Genomic DNA, 20,947 nt, shown 5'->3' with positions numbered 1-20,947 from the left:
CACTATCTGCAGCATTTCCAGTTAAGGAGCCCATGGGGAAGGCAGGAACTGAAATAATTTACCAATCTGAAGACAATTCCTATGGCAACAGCCTTAAATTCAGAAACAGAAACTGTTTGGGACACTTGTAAAGTGATAGTGAAATCTGTGACACAGCCCCAGCTTCCCACAGAGCACTACTTCTTTCTTATACATCTACTTAATTCATAGAGGAATGTCATAATCCACTAGAACTTTTGTAATGAGTAAAAGAACCCAATAATCCTACATAATAGCTGGAATTATTAACATCTGTCTTTTGAAAAGAGACATCATGGAAGGCTGAATGGCATCATAGACAGGAAACACCAAAGAACAGAGACATAGAAAGAAAATGCAAATTAAAACTTTTATTCTGGTGAAGTGTCCAGTTGTACAAGTCTTTCAGAGCAAGCAAGAGCAGCCTTCAGTGCTCACGGGGAAGGTGCTGTTGCTCAGCTGCCCAAACAATCCCACATACAAAGTGAATGTCATGATTCTGAAATGTTACACCAAGTTTCAGGTCCCAGATGCCAAACCACAGCCCTGCTTGTGCACAATTTACAAATGGGTGCACTCCCATTTACACAATGGGAGTGAACCATGTTTAAGCCATGAGTAGTGACTTATTGAAATGGACACATGTGTCAGCTGTAAAGATGACTCAGGCTCAGTAGCCCCCTTCTCCTTAAGCCTCCTCCAGAAAAACTCCTCCATTGTCAAATAAAATTCCTTTAAAGGAAATGGAGGAAGGGATGGAAAATTCCAGGGATCCTAAATTAAGCCTTTGTGTGAACTCACACGAAGTTCACCTTTGCCATTGGGGTCCAGCAATTCAAGTGTAGCTACTTTGGAAACTTTTGGATTTTGCATATGAGATTTCTGGAAGATTTCATACTCCCAAAGCAGTTTAAATATTAACCCACAGCAGGAGGGAGAAGAGTCTGAAACAAACTTTAATAATCCTGCCCCATTCCAGTTGTGCTTTGTACACTGTTAGAATGAGGTAGGACAGAAAACTCATTCACTTTTGGCACATGCTTGGGAAATTTACACTATCCACTGTGGCCAAACAGTAGGGTTAAAATGGAAGAAAAACTTGAAAAGTGAAGTTTAAGCAATAATTTTCCTAGTCAGCATCCCCACAGCCTTACCTTAGGTGACCTTCAGAGCAGGTGCCTCTGCTTACAGGATGACAGGATTGTCTGGCAGTGAGAAATCACCCCAGAGGTTAGGAAATCTCTCCAGGGTTGAAACAAAAAGAATCCAAGGGATGAGCTGGCTTCAGGCAGGCACTGCTACAAATACACTCCAGGGAGCAAGTGCCTCTGGGGAGATGTTACATTAACAGACCTATAGAGAAGGCACAGCTATTGATGAGGGGGACAAAAGTTACTCCTCCCCTGAAGGAGGACTGAAAAAACATTTAAAAATCCAAGGAACTCAAACCATGTGAGTTCCATTCTAAAGCAGGAAAAGAGGTAAGGAAAGGAAACAATGTCACAGCCTAGGAATCAATAAAATTTGAAACTTTTTTCCAGACAACTCATCCTCTGTAAAGGATGTGTTATTGTTCTCAAAATTCCTGGAATCAATTGTTTAAGAGGGCACAAAAAAGAAAAGGACTTCATGTGGTTCAGCAACAGAAACCAGTAAATACTATTTACAGTCATGAACACCAAAACCTTTAATTAAAATGGAGTGAGCTAAATAGAGTGTATAAATGGTAATAAGAAAAAATAAAAAACGAGGTAGGCTATTAAAAAGAAGTGACAATTAATATGAAACAACAGCACACCATAAAAGACACCTGTAAAAGCTATTTAACTGCTCAGACTGACAGAGTAAAATACTTCCAGCTGCTAAATTAACTGGGGATCAAATAACAAAATCAGAAAGTAATCTGAAACACAGAACAACTTCAGCTAACATTCCAGTGCACAGTGTCAGGGTACAGCACAATTTTACACATTTAATAGGTTTTGTATTCCTTGCCTTTCAGCTGGTTCAAAAGAATTAATTGCAACTTATCACTTTTTGGGGTATTTAGCAGGAAAGGTAAAGTGCATGTCACTAACCTTCAATCCTAACATGAGATGAGCGTCCTTGTGATCTCCAAGAACTTGTTCAGCTCAGAAGTGCTATTAAGGAAACAGGTGGGTTTAATTCAAGTTGCTGTCTGGTTTAGCAGCTAATAAATAATCTGGTTTGCTACTGTTTTGAACAGCTTGTCAGGAGAACAAGACACTGACCAGGGCAGTGACTGTCTGCTTAAACTGAATGCTTTTTGTGAATGCACTGATCTGTGTCAGAAATAAACCCCCTAAGCTTCATTCTGATGGAAACTTGAAGGAAAATACAGAATATTCATGGATTGAATACTTGCAAGTGAGGATGGATGGTTGATCTAAGGACATCCCTCACAGAATGAGCAATCCAGAAAAGTTTGAGCAGTGACTCGTTCTGCTGTGGGTTGAGTTTTACAGCAGCCCTCAGTCATAAACACGTTCAGGACTCATGGTCTAGATCCTATCCTTGGAAGTTTTAAAGCTTTTTCCATCTCATCATACAAGACTGATGCTCTGGAAGACCAAGCAGCACATACCAGAAGTAAATAATGCATATTGCTGTCTTTCAGAGTGACAATGTATTTGTGTCACCTGTGTGTCCAGTATTATCAGGCTGCTCATCCCCATTCTGCCACACAGGGAGCTCTCAAGCCCCAGCAGCCACAACCAAAAGAGTTAAGCTTGGACTATTGCAAAAGCAGCACAAAGCTGGCATTTTCATGCATGATCAGTTACCAGCTTGTCTTACAATTGCTTTGCACACCTCAGGCCCAGGGCAGTCTCCACTCAGGAAGCAGCAGGAGCACAGCACTGGAGTTGGAGGCAGTCCCTCCCTTCTGGCAGAACAGCCTGTTGTTCACCCATCCTGCTGGGATTCAGAGCTGTTCAGGAGGCTTGCAAGCTTCTAGAAGCACTGCAGCATACTTTCAGGAGCTGTTTATAGAAACTCTAACCCAGCTGTGCAAAGTTTAGGTTGTATAACTAAAACCACACCAGGAATCAAAAGTCAAAGCGCTCATCTCCAATCTAGACATCCTGGAGAAATCTCACTGCTCCTGTGAGCAGGGTGAAACTCCCAGGGGGTGCTTTGCCCTTTCAGCCCTTCCTGGTCTAAAATACATGAGTAATAAAACAGTCACCCAGTGGCCTTGAATAGCAAACAGAGTCCACATTTCCATTCAGGGACCATTATTCTCCAGTGCTATCTTTTAGCACAGACTAAGGAAAAAAGCTTCCTTCACCATCCAAACAGCCCCCACATCCACCACAGGGAACTGACTGGAAAACAGCATTTCTGTAGCTCAGCCTGAAGCCATTCTGCTTTACTCAGGAAACAAAGCCCACCTAACAATTTCTGTCCTTTCCACGATCCAAAAATGCTTGGGCAAATATAAATACAATTCAGTCAGCATCAATCCTTCCCCATCCTTTCAGCTGTGGCCCCAGCTCTAACACAATTTCAAGACACTAACCCTATTAGAAGCCAGAAAAGCTTTTACAGTACCTTGCCTCCCAGATGGAGATTTAATTATATTATCCCCTGGACTGTTTAGATGTTTCATAATGAATGGACTAAGGGAAGCAAGATTTACATTTTTCTTAAAAGCAGCTTTATAAACAGATCTCCTGATTTTAATGTAGCTTTATTTAAGCATCTGAACATCAATAAATCCAGAGTCCAGTTAACATTGTTCATGGTTTCAGCATATTTAGTATATATATATTTCATATCTTACACCTGATGAAGAGAGCCACACTGTGCCTTATTGCCCCAGCATCCATGGGATCACCACAAGCCAGGTGATAAGCCAGGGCACTGGCTGGCAGATTGTCAGCAATCACTCTGGAGCTGGATGGAGCTTCCCCCTCTGTGGGAAACTCATGGGAGGCCTCCAAACTCCTCATCCCCCAGCTTGCAGCTCTGCACCTTGGAGCCAACCTGTTGGTCTGATGCAGAATGTTACAACCAGGACCTGTAGGTCCAGGCACCTCCTCTTCCTTCTGATGGAAAAATGAAGACCTTTGTGTCCTGGAGGCATCTTAACCACCCCACCTTAAGGACATGATAATCAGTAACTGTTACACATTATCTACCTCTGCCAGCCCAGAAGGTTCAGGGTTTTTTTGACAAATACCACCAAACAGGTCAAACTTGTTTCAGTAAAGGCTGCTCTGTTTCAGGAAGTCAGAAGAGCTCAGTCCACAGAGGATTCTCATTCCCTTCTTTAACACTGAGGGAATGAAAAGGGAAGGAACAAACAAGAGGACAAGATTTCTTTTCCAGCACCAGGTTCAATCAGCATTAGCCTCTTATTTAGGTCAAGAGGTGTAACAGGAACTGACAGCTGTTAAAGTGAGGGGAACAACAGAAGAGAACAATCAAGCAGCTCTCTAGACTGCATCCATGAAAAACACTGGCAGACCACGGAACAACTTAATTTAACAACTTAATTTTGGGGGAAGGCAGAATGGGGGACAAGAGGTGCAGAGGAAGCCCAAATTTCCTCTCCAGCTCCATGTCAGCCCCTGACACACTGGCCAGTTGTACATTTCTACTTGATATGCAACAAAATACCAGCAATTAAAAAGGAACTTGGAACTAAAAGCCAGAAGCAACTCCATGCTTCTGAGAGAGTGCTTTTTATCCAGATCTCCCACCTGCACTATAACCATCCATTTCAGAACAGGCTAAAGCTCTGGAGCTGTGTCAGTTAGTGCCTCCAGGACATCAGCTGGAGAAGGATGCTGTGATCTACTCACCCAAACAAATGACTTGAAACCATTACAGTAGTGCAATCTTAAAGGTTTGATTCCTTCTCCAGGGGCAGAGAAGGTGGGGAGTGTGCAAAGGGGAAAGAAAATTAGTAAAAAAAAAATTCTGCCTTCAAGCAGCTGCAAGATGTTTCTCTCCCAAATCCTAATGCCAGCAGCTAGATAAAATCAGCTGTCTGTGTCCTATCCCACCCCAGACTGGGGGCTCACTGACTGAATCTGAGCCCGAGGGAAGCAGTACCAGCTGCCACAGAGATGGAGGTTCAAGAGGTTTCCTCGTCTCTTGATCTTTGCTTGCAGGACACTGGATTCCCTTGGCCCCTGACACATATAAGCCCTATTAGGAACAATGCAGCAATCCCCACGTTCATTTTCTCCTCCATTCAACGGTCATTCCTTCTCACCAGCACCATCCACCTCACCCCAATTCCTGTTCAGAAGAAAAGCAACACCTCTAATTCCCCCTGGGCCCTGCTCAGAGGCCAATTAATCTGTCTTGATCCTCATCCTGATCCCAAGCCTCCCCCATCCTGCATCTGAGGCAAGAAGCTGACTCATTCAGAGTCACGTTTGTCAAGTACTCCTTGGCCAGTTTGATAGTGATTGGAGTGGATAGAGGGGAGCATCTGGGTGAAAGGGGACTGAAGTGGCCTTTTGCTTCCTTCTGGTTGATCAGAGGCTTTCCCCTTTTCTCAGGGGTTCAAGCTTGCTCTTTGTCTGCCCTCCACAGGCGCTCCTTGACTTCCAAGGGCAGGGTGTTGAACAGGTCCTCCTCCACCACGAGCCCACTGCGTTTGAGCAGCGGGCACTCCCCCAGCTCCACGGGCAGGCACTCCAGGCGGTTCCCTCGCAGCTCGATCTGCGACAGGTTGGTCAGCTCTCCCACGCGCGAGGGCAGCGACTGCAGCACGTTGTTCCCCAGGTTCAAGGTTCTCAGCTTCCTGCACTGGAACAGCTCTGGTGGGAGACTCTCAATCTGAAAAAAAAGAAACCAATCATAGGCAAAGTCACCAGCAGGCACAGACACGCCTTCACAGATGGCCAACACGAAGCTCCAAGGTTTACAGAGTCCCTGTTTTCAATCGTCCGCGTCTCCCTTGAGTGAGTTCCTGCTTTCTGAGCTTCCTGCTTTGGGTGCTCCCAGCACGCTGATTGTATGGATTCCTCTTTCAGACACTGCACTAGTTACAAGAGATGGCCAATGATGGTGGCTAAAGCAGATGATGTCTCCAGGACCAGAAACCTGCTCACAGCTGGGCTACACTGTCACATGCTTTCATCTGTACTGGCTTCTTTCCATCCCAAATCCTTTATTCTGTCGTTGGATCTTAGCTCCTTTGTTTTAAGTCACCATTCTACAGTTGGCATTACACTGAACAAAGACTGGGTTTAATCAGGACTTCTAGTTTGGCTGTAAGGTGGCAGAGATTACATGGGTACAACCTTGTGGCCCTGAGAACTGGTAATCTTCCATCATTTCCGTAGGGCTGTGAAATGTTGCAAAGATTTTCTAGGCTCCAAGTCACAGGGGCTTTTTACAGTGCCAAAAATAAAACAACAAAGTCAGCAGCTGTTAGCTTTCCCAGCACCACCTTCAGGTAACCATGAATCACTAATTTAGTAAGCCTTATTTCTAGCAAATCCTTGTAATAGTCCGGTCTTGCCAAATAATTTCTTTCTATGGCTAAGGTTTAGCAAACACTAGGCTAGAAACTAAATGCAGCAACTCAGGATCCTCCCCTTAATACAAAGTCTCAGCTTGGAGGCTGTCATTTGCCTTTAAAAGCAAAAATGACTTTTCTAAACTCAAATTATGTAGCATATCATTTGTGCTAAATTAGCCTGTAATCCATTCTGAATGAGGAGGAATCTAAGAAAAAGCCAAGATGAAACCAGACCAATTAGAGACAATTCAATGCAGTCATTGTTACTGGTACTGGAATGTTTTGCAAACAGCAACATATGATCACAGACTCTTGAAAATAATAGAGTTATTTGAGGTACAAGTATTGGTTTAGGAAGGAAGCAATGTGTTAGAACAGCCTGCTTTCCAGTACAGGACAGCAGTGCCAGCCAACTCCAGAAGCCTCTATTTACTAAGACTGCTGAGCTAAGAGAAGACATTTGAGACAATTCCTGGCCTTGGGAAGTGCCAGTCTATCAGTCCTCGTGTTTCTTGCTGTCACCATTTACTGGGAGTAACCAGGCTGTCAGTAATTCTGGCTTTCCCAGATATCCAGTACAGTCTGGCTGTTCCATGGGGTCCTCACCACATGTTGTTCCTGAACCCACTGGAGCAAAGGCTGCTCCAGCCTTCCTATTGCATGGGTTTTTTTCCAGAGAGAAATGGTGGTGCCACACTGTGCTGCAGGAAATGGAACTGCCTCTAACTCCACTCATCCAAGAAATGCTCCACCCCAAAGCTGCAGAGGACACACTGCAGATTAACCCTCAGGAAGCTGTGCTAGGAAGGCTGCCAGAAGGCAAATGGAACAGAATTATCTGAGTTCTGAACAGCAACGTACCACAAAGTTTACCAGAGCTTCAGCCACCCACACAAACAGATGCATAACCCTCCAGTGCCAGGAAACCCCAGTGAGCACATGTTCAGCTGGAATGACTGCCCCTTGTCTGCTCCTACTCTGCAGAGGCACAAGCTCTCAGACACTAACCTCAGCTTATGGCTGGAGTTTTAGAAACCCTGTCTAATACTGAAATACACTAGCAATTAAATACTTGATTTAAGAGCATCTCTGTGAAAAGCTAAACCACACTGAAGCTGTTGCGTGCCTCTCACAAGTAATCTGGCACTGTTCAGCCAGGAACAGATCTTGCCAATAGTAGGAAGGACCTTATATATGACAGTGAAAACTAGCACTGCTCCAGGACAATCCTGCTCAGTCCCAGAAGAAACCAGAAGCACTTAATTATCTGTCTGCAATTTGTACTTGTGTTAGAGGCTCTTTCAACTTAAGATGATAATAAACTCAAAGGGAAAAAGTCTCCCAGGAATTTGCAGACAGAATGAATGAAAGCTTCAGCTTTGTCAGATATGGTAAATGAAGTCCCCTTAGTCTTAAAAAAAGAAACAAAGAACTAGATATGGGTATGGTTTGCTTTAAACAAATAAACATCTGCCAACACAAGCCAAGAAACATCTTATGGTAATCAGGCAGCAGAGCACACTTGGTCATCCTTTCTTATCTGCCCTGCACTTCAACTGAAACAAAAAGCACATGTTTACAAGACCAAACCATGGAGTACTCCCTGCAAATGCAAACTACACTAAGCAAAGCTGTAAGCCAGACATGTATTCCCTATATGGCTGCTCCCACAGTGTATGTACATGTCTGAAGTAGACAGGTTTAAGCACATAGTTTTAGATTAAGACTACAGTTTCTCAGATCTTTATTTTAAGCCCAAAATCAACGTTAATCTAGAGACTACATGCTTCCAACTGCAGAGAAACAACTGACTTCCAGGGTTTCTAAACAGCCTCTAATTGGCACTTGGAAGCAGCCTCACTGTTGAGAGAAGAAATGCAACAGGACAAGGACTCTTGGAAGACAGTCTTGCCCTGGAGCTATCTGCAATGTTTGGCCTTAGATAAACCCCTCAGAGAGATACAAAAGCAGTGCCAGTTGTATCCACAGACCATTGTAGCATGTTTAATCACACAGATAACAGAAGTGCCAGCACTATTTCCTCACACAGCAACTCAGCTCTTTGCCCACTTACCCTGTTGGCTGTCACAGCCAGATTCTGCAGGTTTTGAAGAAGTCCAACATCTGGTGGTATGAACGTTAAGTTGTTGTGGCTGAGATCCAAGTACCGAAGTTTCCGGCAATAGAAGAGCTGAGTAGGGATCTTCTCTATCTTGTTACGGTTCAGGTAAAGGCGCTCCAAGTTGGTCAGGTTGCCTATCTGCATGGGGATGTAGGCAATGTGGTTGTACCACAATTTAAGGCAAGTGAGACGATGTAAGTGCTGGAAGCTGATGATTTCCTCAATAGTTTTGAGGTTGTTGTCCTTCAGGTCTATTTCCTGCAAATTGTGGAGGCTAAAGATGGAGTGAGGAATGCGTTCCAAGTCACACCGGATCAGCTCAAGCTCTGTCAGGTTGACCATCTTCTTAAGGCTGTTGAGGACAATGAGCTTGGTGCCCTCATTGTTGATGGAAAGCTTCTGAAGATGGACACCAACATCTGTCACCACCTGTGGCAGCTTGGTGAGGTTACTCTTCATCCTCAACACCTTCAGCCTCTTCAGCTCCCTCAGTCCATCTATCACAATGTATCGGTTGTTTTCAGCGCTCAAATTCCCTGTCAGGTGAAGCTCCTCTAGTGTCTTCAGGCTATAAATCCAAAGAGGAATCTCCTTAATGTCTGTGAACTTGATGTGGAGTGATTTCAAATTCTCCCTCAAGAAGGCAAGGGCTGGGGCCTCGATTTTGGCAGCTGTGTGGTAGAGCCACAGTTCCTTAAGGCTGGTGAGCTGAGCAATGCTGGGGGGAATAGTGACATCAGGGATAAGCTCCAGCTTCAAGACCTCCAACTCAATGAGGTCAAAGACTGTGTCAGGAATGCCACTCAACATGAAAAGATGCAATTCCAGCTTATCCTGAGAGTTTTTGGTGATCCTCTGGCGTAGTTTCTCCAAAGTCCACTCATTGTTGAGGTTCAGCTGCCGCAATTTGTTCTCACTCACCTCTGACAGAAAGACAGCAAAGCGCTTGGAGTAGAGGGGGTCGTACTGATCAATCAGATGGAGCATAAAAGCAAAGTCATTTTTCACATCAGGAATGTCACTGTAACTGCTCTCCTCCCGGATGGACTCAAAGGAGTATTTCTTGAGCGACCGCCTCAACATCCACCACAGTGTGTACATGCAGATCAAACCATAGAAAATCACCAGACTGATGTAGAAAGAAGCCAAGATTTTGAAGAGAGTGGCCAAAGGATGAGCACAGCGGTACATCCTGTAGCCAGTCAAGCTCTCAATGTCCACTTTACAGTCTACATCAAACGTTATGTTGTTGACATAGTACACAGTATAGCAAATTATCAGAATGAACTTGATTACTTTGATTATGGTCTGTCTCATGTACAGGCGATAAACTATGTCTCCCTCTTCCACATGAGTACGGAACTTTTTCACTTTCTCAAACAGTGCTTTGGCTTGCTCACCTTCCTTTTTGTCCAAGACACCAGTCTCAGACCTGTCCACAATCCCTTGCTCAATTCGAGACTTTGTTCTCTGCAGCATGGGAACAGTGGCTTCCACATCCTCACTGACCGTGGAGGATTTCTTGTCCATGGAACCATTCATTTTTCCAAACGCTGGTTTGGTATCACTCTCTTCCACCACCGTCTCAGACAATGCTCTCGTTGTCCATGGAGAGTCAAAACACTTAAGCAAAATAGACACAAAATGCTCCAGCTTGGAGCTGGTCCTTGGGAACTTGAACCAGAAGTTGCTACAAGCCAGAAAGATGAGGGTATGTAGCAGCACCAGATAAGGAAAATACTTGGCAAACCAGTGAAGACGGTTCTCGTAACACACCGCATCCACGTAGTTGTACTGGTGCCGGTCCAGATCGTATCGGATCCCTGTAGGCCCCGAGTCAGCAGAGGGAACAAGACTGGTGTTGTAGTAGGGACGCTCCGGGGCTGCCACCGTCCATCCCCTGACAGAGTCATTGCAGGAGTCCTTGGTAACCCATTTACAGGGCAAACAAATCATTTTGTCCTGGGTGACCTGGAGCGTCCCTCCGAACACGGCGATCATCAGCATGACGATGGAGATGTAGTCCGTGAAGACGTCCCACCACGGCTTCAGGATGCGATAGGCTGGCTGAGTGTCAGCGAAGTAGCGCAGCTCGGTGACTGGAATCATGATTCACCTGGAAGCAAACCAGAAACAGCTTAGAGAGTTTTGTCCTGCTCTTCAAGAGGGCGTGAGAAAACACGTGTTAAGTGCTGGCATAGCAAAACTGGGATTAGCCAAGATGCAATTTCAAGTAACTGTGAGACAAATGTATGAGGCTGCCTGTGAGTCATTTGCTATAGCCCAGGCAGTGACGTTTGTTCAGCCTTCCGTGACAGACAAATTGTCACAAAACCTCAGAACTGGTGCTTATTGTTAGCAGTCTGTGAGGTAAGACACTCAAAGAAATCTCACAGGGCAGACTTAACTCCCTTGACCAGACCAGTACTTGGAAATTTACTGTTTTATCTAGGGATTTAATTTCAGGGATGAAGAATTTGCCAGCACTGTTAGAAGTGATAAAATCTACACACAGACCATATTTATCATTGGTTTGTTACTGCTTCTACATAAAATTCTGCATTTGGCTGGTTCTCAGATTGAAGGAGCAAGGAAAAACATCTACATACAACACAGTTATGTTTCCTAGAACCACTTCATTGATGCAACTCATTATAACATTCATAAAGCAAGCTGGAAAAGAGAAAAAACATTGCTCAACATCATGACTTTTCCAAGTAAGTAATTTTGGCTTCCTTCCTTTATGTTAATTCTCCAAGGAAAGATTAGCTACTTGCCTTTTGAGAAATTCAGTACTGAAATGCTGCAGCAGCTGGGTTTTTGCCTTACTTCAGAAACAGAGGAAGGGGGAAACAAACTTCGAAGAATTTGCTTCTCTGACCAACCTAGAGTTCTTCCCAGCAGGGATTTAAGTGTCACAAAGGAAATCAAAAGGTTCTGGGAAGCACAGGCCTGATGGTAGTGCTTATTCTGTCCTTTAGACTTGCAGATGAAACTTTGAGCAAGCTCTTCAACAAGCCCCAAAGCCTGACTGATCCATGGATAGTGGAGCTCACAAAATCCCCCTATTTGACAGGTAACACAGAAGGACATGGAGTCACTGTAACTCATTCTAATGACAGTGAAAAAGCAGTAATACCACAGCATCCTCTTAGCAAAGTTCAGGAGCAAGACAAGCACTAGTTTTTCAGTCATTTTGAAACTCACACAATTCAAGTATAAGGGAGAAAACAAAAATTCAAGCATGCTACCCCAAACCATAAGATTTCATTTGTACAGCCAGTCCAACAAGTCCTGGAGGGCCAAAAGCTCAATATCACTAGTTGGGACAAAGCCTTCTGTGACAAGGGGGGTGGGGGTGCCCACACCACATGCTTTGGTAGAATTCAAGTTTTTATTTCAAATTAACTTCCCCCACTGAACTGCAAAGAAAGCCATTCCTAACGTGAACTCAGAAAGCACCACATTCCCTAGAGACACTAAATACAGGACTCTATTCTTTGGTTTGCTGTTTACAACAATAAGTGGTCAAATGACAGCTCTGGCTCAGTGCTGCTTGGGAAAGTTTCAAGCAGCTACAGGTGTAGATTGATAGATGAAAACCATTCCTGAAGTAAAGTTTTTCCTTCTGCCCATCCAGGTCCAACACTACATTAGTCCATCACAAAAGCCAGACTGGGGAAATTCCACTTTCTTTTTGTGGGTAATTTTGAGAGGAAAAAGTGGTATTACCTGTCCTACAAATTCAGTAAAACAAGGAACAGCAAATCTATTAATGATCAACCAGCAAAGTCACAAACAAGGGATGAAAACAGTGATCTAGAGCACTGTCAGAGGAAAAAAATGTCCTGTAGGACTGCAGAGCCCCTGAGAAGTGGCTGACACACCTCTGCAGAAGGAACTGCACTAAACAGGGCAGGAGAATTGTGCATCCACAGGGGAGGGAGCAGGCAAAGCTGAACCTCTTCTGGACAGCACCTGAGCAGCCAGAGGAGACTGACAAGGTGTTGAAAGCCTCCCTCCCAGCCCTGGGACTACCTTGCTGCAAGCCCTAGGCAAGGGATTTCAGCTTCCTCCTTGGAATTCATCTGCCCCAGGGAGAGGAGAGCCCACGTGCAAGATACATTTAGGAAAAGCTGTCTGTGAGTATTACAGAAATAATAATTGCAGGATAAAGCAGAAGCTCTCTCTACACACCAGAACACCTGAAATGAATCCAGCAGTTAAACAGCTCTTCATGAAAGAACCTACTCCTTCTACTCCATATCAAGGGGAAAAAAATATGTTTATCTCTTTCCTCTTGCCTTGATACCAACTTGTCCTCAAAGGTCCTTCCTGCTTCCTCCCTCTTGGTTGACAAACTTTTAGGAAATATCAGACCCTCCATAATAGGATTATGAAACTGGGATGATCTCTTTTCAGGAATTGGGGTCTCATGACATTTGCAAACGTGTTGTAGAGCTGGGCTTACTCATTTTGCTCAGTCCAGAAAATGTCCAACTCTTTCTCACAAGAAATGAACCTTTTACTCACTTTGATTTGTAGCTCAGGATATGTAGGAAGGAAACCAAAAAGAAATTAGCACAGCTGGCTCCCTACTTCTGCTTACCAGTCACATGGGGTAGGAAATCCCCCTTTACACTGTGCACTTACAAGACAGCTAAAAAAAAGAATCATGAGCATCCCTTGAAACCTATTCCAGTTCAGTGTCAGCAATTAACAGGGTGGAGCAGGAAATCTCCTGCCTTCCAGGAACAATGAAGGGGCACTAGGGGAAGAAAAGAACATTGACAGCAAATTCTCACTTCTGGCAGCAGTGGAGTACCCATTCAAGTCCCAAAGAGGAACAATAAAACTAGGGGCCACCTTTTCAGGAGCTGGAATTTACTGTTTTATCTAGCCTTATTCCCAGTATCTGCAATGAAAGGGAAAAGTACCCAGCAAAAACCTGAAAAAGTAGATGGGCAAAGTCACATCCCTCCTCACCAGATTCCCTGTGCATGCAATTCAATTCTAACTCCTGAAGGTTCTACATCAGGAGATGTATCTTGTCATCAAATGTCATCTTGATTTTGTGAACTCCATCCTGTAATGATTTTAGAACACGATTCTCGCTGCAACATTCTCCATGCTGGATTAGAGCAGTTTGGCTGCCAGGGTGGATGACAACAGCAGACCACAAGTCACATTCTCAGGGCTCATCTCTGTCCCTTGATTCTCCCTTGCAGAGAAGGATTCTTCCCACAAGGACTGGGATTTCCAGCACTCTATAGGGAGACAACTCGCAGGTAGCTGGAGCACCAACTCTCCCAACATGGGCAGTAGAGCAGAGGGATTTACACGGAGGGTATTACTCTGGCATGGGACTGAGAACAATGCTTGCATGAAGAGAGTTGGCCAGAAATAAAGTTACTTCCCTTGTGACCAAGAGCAAACCAAGATCCCCAGGACCAGCACACTCAAGATTTCAAGCTTCTGCTCTTTTTAAGAGTTGGATTCCAGGATGGTATGTCAGCAGCAAAATAGTCACTGTGAAGAAGCTTTATTTGCCAAGTCACTTCTAGCACACAGCCTCACCAAGGGCTGAGCACAGAACACCTGAACTGAGTGAATGAGTTTATGGACAGGAACAGCTACAGAAAAGGAAGTTCAGTGTCAGAGCAGTGTTGGTGAAGAAGGGTCCAAGCTCTTTAATATATACTTCAAATTGCAGAGCCCTCCACTTGGAGCTCAGGACCAGGCAATGTATTTGCAGTGTAGCCACCTCTGCCACAGGAAGTCATCAAAACTGAGATTCTGAGAGTGCTTAAGTTTAAGGACAAGTTGACTTTACTAAACTTGCACAAGCTGATACTTCAAAACTTCTCTGTCCAAACTCCTGTCAACTTACCAGCCACATCTACCACACAGTCCCTGAGCAGTCCCCCAACCCCTGCCCCCTCAGAAATCACTTTACATTGGAGGGTTTCAGCTACATCAAGCAACACTACCTTGAGCTTCTCTATAGCCAATAAAGAACCACCTCAGGACAGTTTAGAGCAGCAGCCTCTGAGATTGTTCAGTAAAAGATCTGTATGCTAAAGCCCCATTGTTATATAACAGGATCAATACAGCCAAGATAAATATGCTCCTGAAATGTTTACACATTCCATGTTTGGCTACTACAAACCTCTTCAGGGCCTGCAAATTCACCTGGATCCAGATTTGCATCCCACCAGGAACCATCCCTGCCTCAGCCTGCTGGGCACAAACCTACAGCCTCCCCACTAATGCTGAACAGGCTGCCCCAAGTGAAGGAACAGCAGTTCCAGACTTACATAACCAGCCTGCCAAACCTACCCAGCCTTCAGCCAACCATAAGCATCACCAAGTACTAATCCTATGTTTTACCAAACACACCTGGAGGAAAAAGATAATCACTCATGTTGGAATAACAGGGACATTCTGAACAAACCACACCTACACAGTAAAACCAGTCAGAAACAAGATTAAATGCATCTAGCTGACAGACATCATAAAAGCAGCAAGTACCTTCTTAAAGGCTCACAGAGCTGAGAGCATGAATGCTTCCCACAAACCACAGGTATTAACAGAGGAACTATTTAGTAACTATTCTCTGATTTTGACAATTCCTCTATCCAAAACCACTTAATTTCAAGCACTGAAGATTGACCTATTGTCAGCGGACACCTAGTTGAACAGTACTTCAAATTCCTGCCTGCAGCTGCTGGCCAGCACATCCAGCTCGGGACAGAGTGACCAGAAACAACATCACTGTTCTGTTTCACTGGCCAGTTTGTCAGCTTGACTCATCATTGCTGAATACTTTATCCAGCCTCCTCTTTTCTGTTACTAACAAAGCTATTGGCCAGAAAGCACTTATATGCACAACCTTAAGACACATACAAGAATGCACAAACCCCCCTGATTTGAAGAAAATCCTCACGTTTAGTCTCACAAAACAGTTCTGGGTAAGTAGACATCAATGAATTTTTATGTTGAATCTGGCAACCCTTTGGTTTCGTCTACACATATTTTAATTACCAGTTGATTTCATTTTAAAATTGTGGACTGCAAAGCACAAGTCAAACCCTCCTGACAGAATTTCTTACCTCTCAGAAGCCCAGAGAAAGAGGGAGTTGTTCAGGTGCTGACAGCATCAAAGGTAGTTGGAAATAATAACCTTGATGCTTTCAAGACTACAGCCCTGATTATTAACGCGCTACAACACGTTACAGTAAGTTTTCAACAGAGCAGAGCTTCCCTCCTCAGCAAGCTGCCACCTGAAATCCTAAAGAAGGGCATGACACAGAGCTCTTTGTTCAAATTCAGGAAATGCAAGAGCTTACTGGGCAGAAATGGGACTGGGAATTTATGTTTCTCCTCCCCCATGTTTACTAGGTCCAGAATTAAGAGGGGGGGGAAAAAAGGGAGGCTGAAAACAGAGCTGCTTTCAGGCACCCCTCAGAAAACCTTCCCAGCTCAAGAACAGCCACATGATCAACTGGGAAAGCCCAAGACATGAGATGGAACAACTGCAGTTGTTTTGTCCTTTGCTGCTTAGAACAAAACAGCAGTGAAGCCAGATGTCAAAGCCCTAAATAAACATTATTCCTGTATCAGGCCCCTTCTGCTTTAAAAAGATAAATCCCTCCTGTGGGACAAAACATCTTCTGAGGCAGAGAAATGAATATGATCACTAGGTGATCTTTAAGGTCCTTTCCAACCCAAACCACTCTATGATTCTCTGTCAGGTTAGAAGGGTCACTTATCATTTTGACAGGGTGGAACAGGCAGTGAACCCAACACTGAAAGCAGGGTAAGGTGGTTTCCACAATGTCCAGCCCCACCCAAGCCACATGACACAGCAGGATGAAGTGAATCCACTGCATCACATTGTCTTTATTGAAGTTCATTAAAAAGAATAATCCACCTACATTAGGGATAGTATTTTATCATCTTTGCACCTACCCATTAACTGACTCTGTCAGATGCAAGACTGTCAGTCTTAAGCTTAGTGCAACAGCTCCTGTTTACCATCACACAACCACACGTGTCCTGACAAGTACAGGGAAGAACAGCTGCACCACCAGAACAATCCATGCTAGACTTAGCTTGGCCTGCCACATTTTCTACCTCCTGACAGTGTTTTGCCCCAGCTGCACAGAACTGAGCACAGTCTGTAGTTACCAGCATCACTGACACTTGGGGCAGGGACTGTGTGCTGGTGTTGTAAATTTAAGTCCATCAGATGACTTGCAACATTGATGTAAACCAGAGCAAAATGGCTGTGTCAGCTCATAAATTATGAATGTACATGGCTACAGGCTTCCTATCCAAAATTAATTTTCTCTTTGCCATAACAAAAATGCTTCAAGGACAGGGCATTGAACCTGTCTTGGAAAAGCACAACTGGCTTCCTCCAACAGGACACAATGAAGCAGTCCCTTGTGCTGCCTGATACAAGTGATTGAATTCATTCTGCTGGTAACTACTCAAGAAAACCAGACCAGCTCCAAGCACCTCACCAGATGCAGGAGGGGGCTCTGCAGCATTTAACTCCAGCACTGAGGGCTGGAGGAACCAGCTGCTCTCAGTTCTCTGTGGGAAGGGCAGACAGAGCAGAGCTTTGGCATAACTAACAGCAGATAAGAAGTCAACAATAAATTCCAAGTGAGTAAAAGCAAGGATAACTTAATTCATTGATGACAGACTGGCACAACATGCACAAATCCATGGGTGTTACCACAGCTATTTTCAAGCTCCAAGAGATGAGACAGTCAGGATGAAAGACGACACAGACAAGAGCAATGCAAGACCATTAAGACATCAACTATCAGTACACTAATATCTCACCCCAGTCTGAGCCAAGAGGAGCAAGAACCTCTTCATACATTCCCTACAAGGCTTGCCCTCAGGACCACCTGCTCCAAACCTGTGACTTCCAGCTCAGAACATTTTCTGACTCTATTAGTTAATAAAAAACAGGCCACCTCACCCTGCATCATCAAGGCCTGGTAAAACCAAAACTCTAAAAGAGAGCCTGTTAACTAGCACACATCTTTACTGTGCACAGAAGCAGGCTGAAGCTCCAGGAGCAGCAGTCACTAGAGGAGCTTTGTGAATTGCCAAGGTAATTTTATAGCAGATGTGAACAAGGTTTGGTACACAAGGTGAGGGCAGCACTGTTACTTCAGCAAGGGGGTCAGGACTGAATTCACCTTTTAGTTTCAAAAGCAGTTTCACAGCAGCAGGAAAGGCAGAGATACCCTAGCTACAGGAACTGGATTTCAAGTTGCAATACAAGACACATGCATCACATCAACAGTTTAAGAAAAAAAGGGGCTTGGAAGCATTCAAGAGACATTCTCCAAAGCATGTAGACTGCTGAATACCTGTTCAGTATTAGTGTGCAAAGCCTAAACTGAGGCTGGGTTTGAAAACACTTGTAGAAATGCATAAAGGGAGACTCACCACACTGCAGCTGAATAATTGAATTTTAACTGTTACCAAAACAATAGCTGTGCACAGCTCCCCTTATTTAATGAGCCCCACACAGAAATCCTAATAAACCCTTCTCCAGCACCACTCACCAGATAGTGTCCCTCTATTTTCTGAGATACCAGTTAAGCTCAGTTAAACACAAAAAGACTTTCTTCTGAAGTACTCTACTGAACAAAAAACTTCTTTAGTATTTGGAAAAGGCTTCTTAAAAGCCTGCTCTAATCAAGCAGCAATAATTTGATACATGTGACCTCCACTGCTTATTTGATTTTTTTTTTTTAATAGCACAAGGGACCCCCAAACCACAGACCATCTCTCTTGACTGCCTGCAGCAGTTACTATAATGCAACCAGCTTCAGAAAGTCATCACTGGAAGGCTTCAGGCACTCACATCTCAAGCATGGCAACATTAGCTTTTAACACATGGCTTCTGGCATGCTTTAAGGAAATATTTATGCATGTTGTCTTTGACCTACAAGAATTAAGAGTTTTCAAATACCATGACAAAGTTAAAAAAAGAAAAGGGTCAGTGAACTGCCAGAACACCAGATGAGCCTTAGGGGTTTCTTCTATTCTGGAATGAACACAGTGCACATCCCTGCTCAGAACACAGCCAAGCTGGACAGAATTTCCCATCCTGAAGATGGGCACAGAACTCTGCAATGCCTTTAATCACTGTCCCAGTGCACAACCAAGGAGGCTGGGAAATTCCTGCAATGAGTTTCTGACATTGCCCAACTGACACCCACACAGGTGACAGGTGAGTGCACTGGGAAAAACTGCCTGGAGACGCCTATACAGGAGGACAAATATCAGCCCACGGGAAATGGAAGGGCACCCACCAAACCAACAGCTCCTCCTGCTTCTCAGCTGCATTCCTTTCAGGCAGCAGTCACCAAAACATTTACCGGGCAGCCTCTGTAGTTACTGTTAAGTGCAGTAACAAGTCAGGGTTTATGGGGCCAGGATTTAGTTTTATGGGTGACTATATAATGTTATATTCTACTTTTTACAAGGCTCAGTTCCTTTGTCATCTCCAAGCTAAGGGCACCCAGAATTTAATTAACACTACCACAATTAAATACTGCCACTCTCCCCACCACTGTCTGACCAACCGCCTTTCCTCAGTATCGATTATCTCATGTGCTGGGCTTTGTATCTATGTTTAAGCAGGGTCTTTTTGTTTTTTTGGCTTGACCACTCAGAGCTGGCCCGGAGCCCTCACCTTGCAGCAGGGTTCTGCTATCTGCACGTCAGTTCTCTGTGCTGGAAGTGGCTGATATTCCTACTTGCTGGATCCCGAGCGAGTGCTGAAGCGCTGCACTCCCCACAAGCCATGGGAACAGTTTCCCTGAAATGAAACACAGATTATCAGCAAAAAAGAGGGGATCGAGTTCACAGAGGGACATGTAAAAACTCGGCAAACAGTACCTAAGAAGCAACAAACAACTCAGAGGGTCACTGGGAGCCAGAAAGAGACATGCTGATACCTAGAAATATGGCAAGAACACTAGGAGCCAAGTAAAACTCAGCAGGAAGGAATTTCCAGCATCTGTGATTCTAACAGAAGTTACCAAAAAGCAGGTGTTGCAGATCCAGCCAAAAGAGATGCTGAATACTAGTATCACAACTAAGTCTACACAAGTAGAGGCAGAATAACAAATCATTGTCAGATGGGGAAAGAGATGACTTTACTGCCTAATTTCTAGTCTGAAAAGCCTGATCCACTTTAAACGTTACTATAAGGTATCAGAAAACACAGATCACACACCTAACCAATCGAGATCCAAGGAACTGCCCCCTTCGCTCACAACATGGATCTTCTTAAAAGTGGAAGCAGTTGAGCACCACCAACAAAAATTTCAACAGGACTGGGGTTTTTTTCCTTGCTTCCTGCATGTCAGCACGGGGCATGGGAAAACAGGCAAGGGAGCAGATCCTTAGAGGGATCTCTCAAGCATCCAGCCTCCCAGCCATGTAGGAGAGGACTGCAAAACATCGGAGAGTGTTGCGTTAACAACAGGGAGAAATGAGAAAGAACAGACATCAGTGGGAGAAAGTCCAACCCCATAATGCTGAAGATGTCCGAGGGTTCATTCCTCTTAATCCCAAAGTTACCATTCGGGCTAACAGATTTTGAAGCAACACCCTGCAAACCAAAGCTATTGCATTTTAGCCGTGCCACAGTGCCGCAAAGGCAGCACCGAGAGGAGAGGACTCTCTGACCTTCTCCCCGCTCCAGGCAATGGGTACCAGCCTCAACCCAGCACACCTCGGCACCAGCCCCCGCCACTCCACCGCAGCTTTCCGGACACAGAAAGAAACATCCTCTGGGAGATATAAATAAATCCCACCGCGCTTCCGTCCGCAGGTAACAAACAGCGGCGTCCTCCCCTCGCTGGGGGGACACTGCGCACAGCCCGGCCCTGCCTCACCCCACAGGCGGGGCGAGGACCCCCCTGCCCCGGGCGCTGTGAGAGCAGGGAGGGCGGGACACGGAGGATCCGAATCGCTGCCCAATTACTCAGCAAATCCTTCCTGCTCGCCGCTTCCGAGCCCCCTCAGCCGCGCCCCCCCCGACCCGGCGTCCCACCCCATCCCCTCCGGGACATCACCCCACAGGGGGACACGTCTCCTCAGCCCGCCCGCGGCGTGAGGGGAGCGCGGCACACCCACCTGCCCGCCGCGGCCGTGCCGGGAACCCACCGCACCCACCTGCCCGCGACGCCCACCCTCCCTTACGCCGCTCCGGCGCCTTTTGTCCGCCCTGCCCGCAGCGGCCCCGCCCCGGATCTGAC

At 45.1% G+C, this 20,947-nt stretch overlaps 1 protein-coding gene across 5 annotated transcripts; it reads right to left on the bottom strand.

Moving 5' to 3' along the window:
• Positions 1 to 369: 369 nt before the first annotated feature.
• LRRC8A (leucine rich repeat containing 8 VRAC subunit A) lies at positions 370 to 20,930 on the bottom strand. 5 transcript variants are annotated; one of them, XR_011683670.1, is made up of 5 exons: positions 20,826 to 20,930; positions 19,375 to 19,500; positions 8,598 to 10,761; positions 2,097 to 5,835; positions 370 to 1,371 (listed from the first exon to the last, which is right to left on the bottom strand). XR_011683670.1 is itself a non-coding variant. In XM_071454199.1 (5 exons), exons 4-5 carry the CDS (start codon positions 10,752 to 10,754, stop codon positions 5,560 to 5,562), a joined length of 2,433 nt encoding a protein of 810 aa, XP_071310300.1. In that variant the 5' UTR covers positions 10,755 to 10,761; positions 19,375 to 19,500; positions 19,921 to 20,137; positions 20,826 to 20,908; the 3' UTR covers positions 370 to 5,559. The 5 variants fall into 5 exon arrangements, 4 of the variants coding, with proteins under 4 accessions (XP_071310300.1, XP_071310299.1, XP_071310302.1 ...); XM_071454199.1 differs by adding an exon at positions 19,921 to 20,137 and having other exon boundaries at positions 370 to 5,835; positions 20,826 to 20,908; XM_071454198.1 differs by having other exon boundaries at positions 370 to 5,835.
• Between the last annotated feature and the right edge of the window lie 17 nt (positions 20,931 to 20,947).

The sequence above is a fragment of the Agelaius tricolor genome, unplaced genomic scaffold, assembly GCF_023055355.1.
Source record: "Agelaius tricolor isolate 1412-34295 unplaced genomic scaffold, bAgeTri1.0.p SCAF_38, whole genome shotgun sequence".
NCBI classification, from domain to species: Eukaryota; Metazoa; Chordata; class Aves; order Passeriformes; family Icteridae; genus Agelaius; species Agelaius tricolor.
Note: the sequence above shows the minus strand (reverse complement) of the source record. Positions and strands in the feature narration are given on the sequence as shown.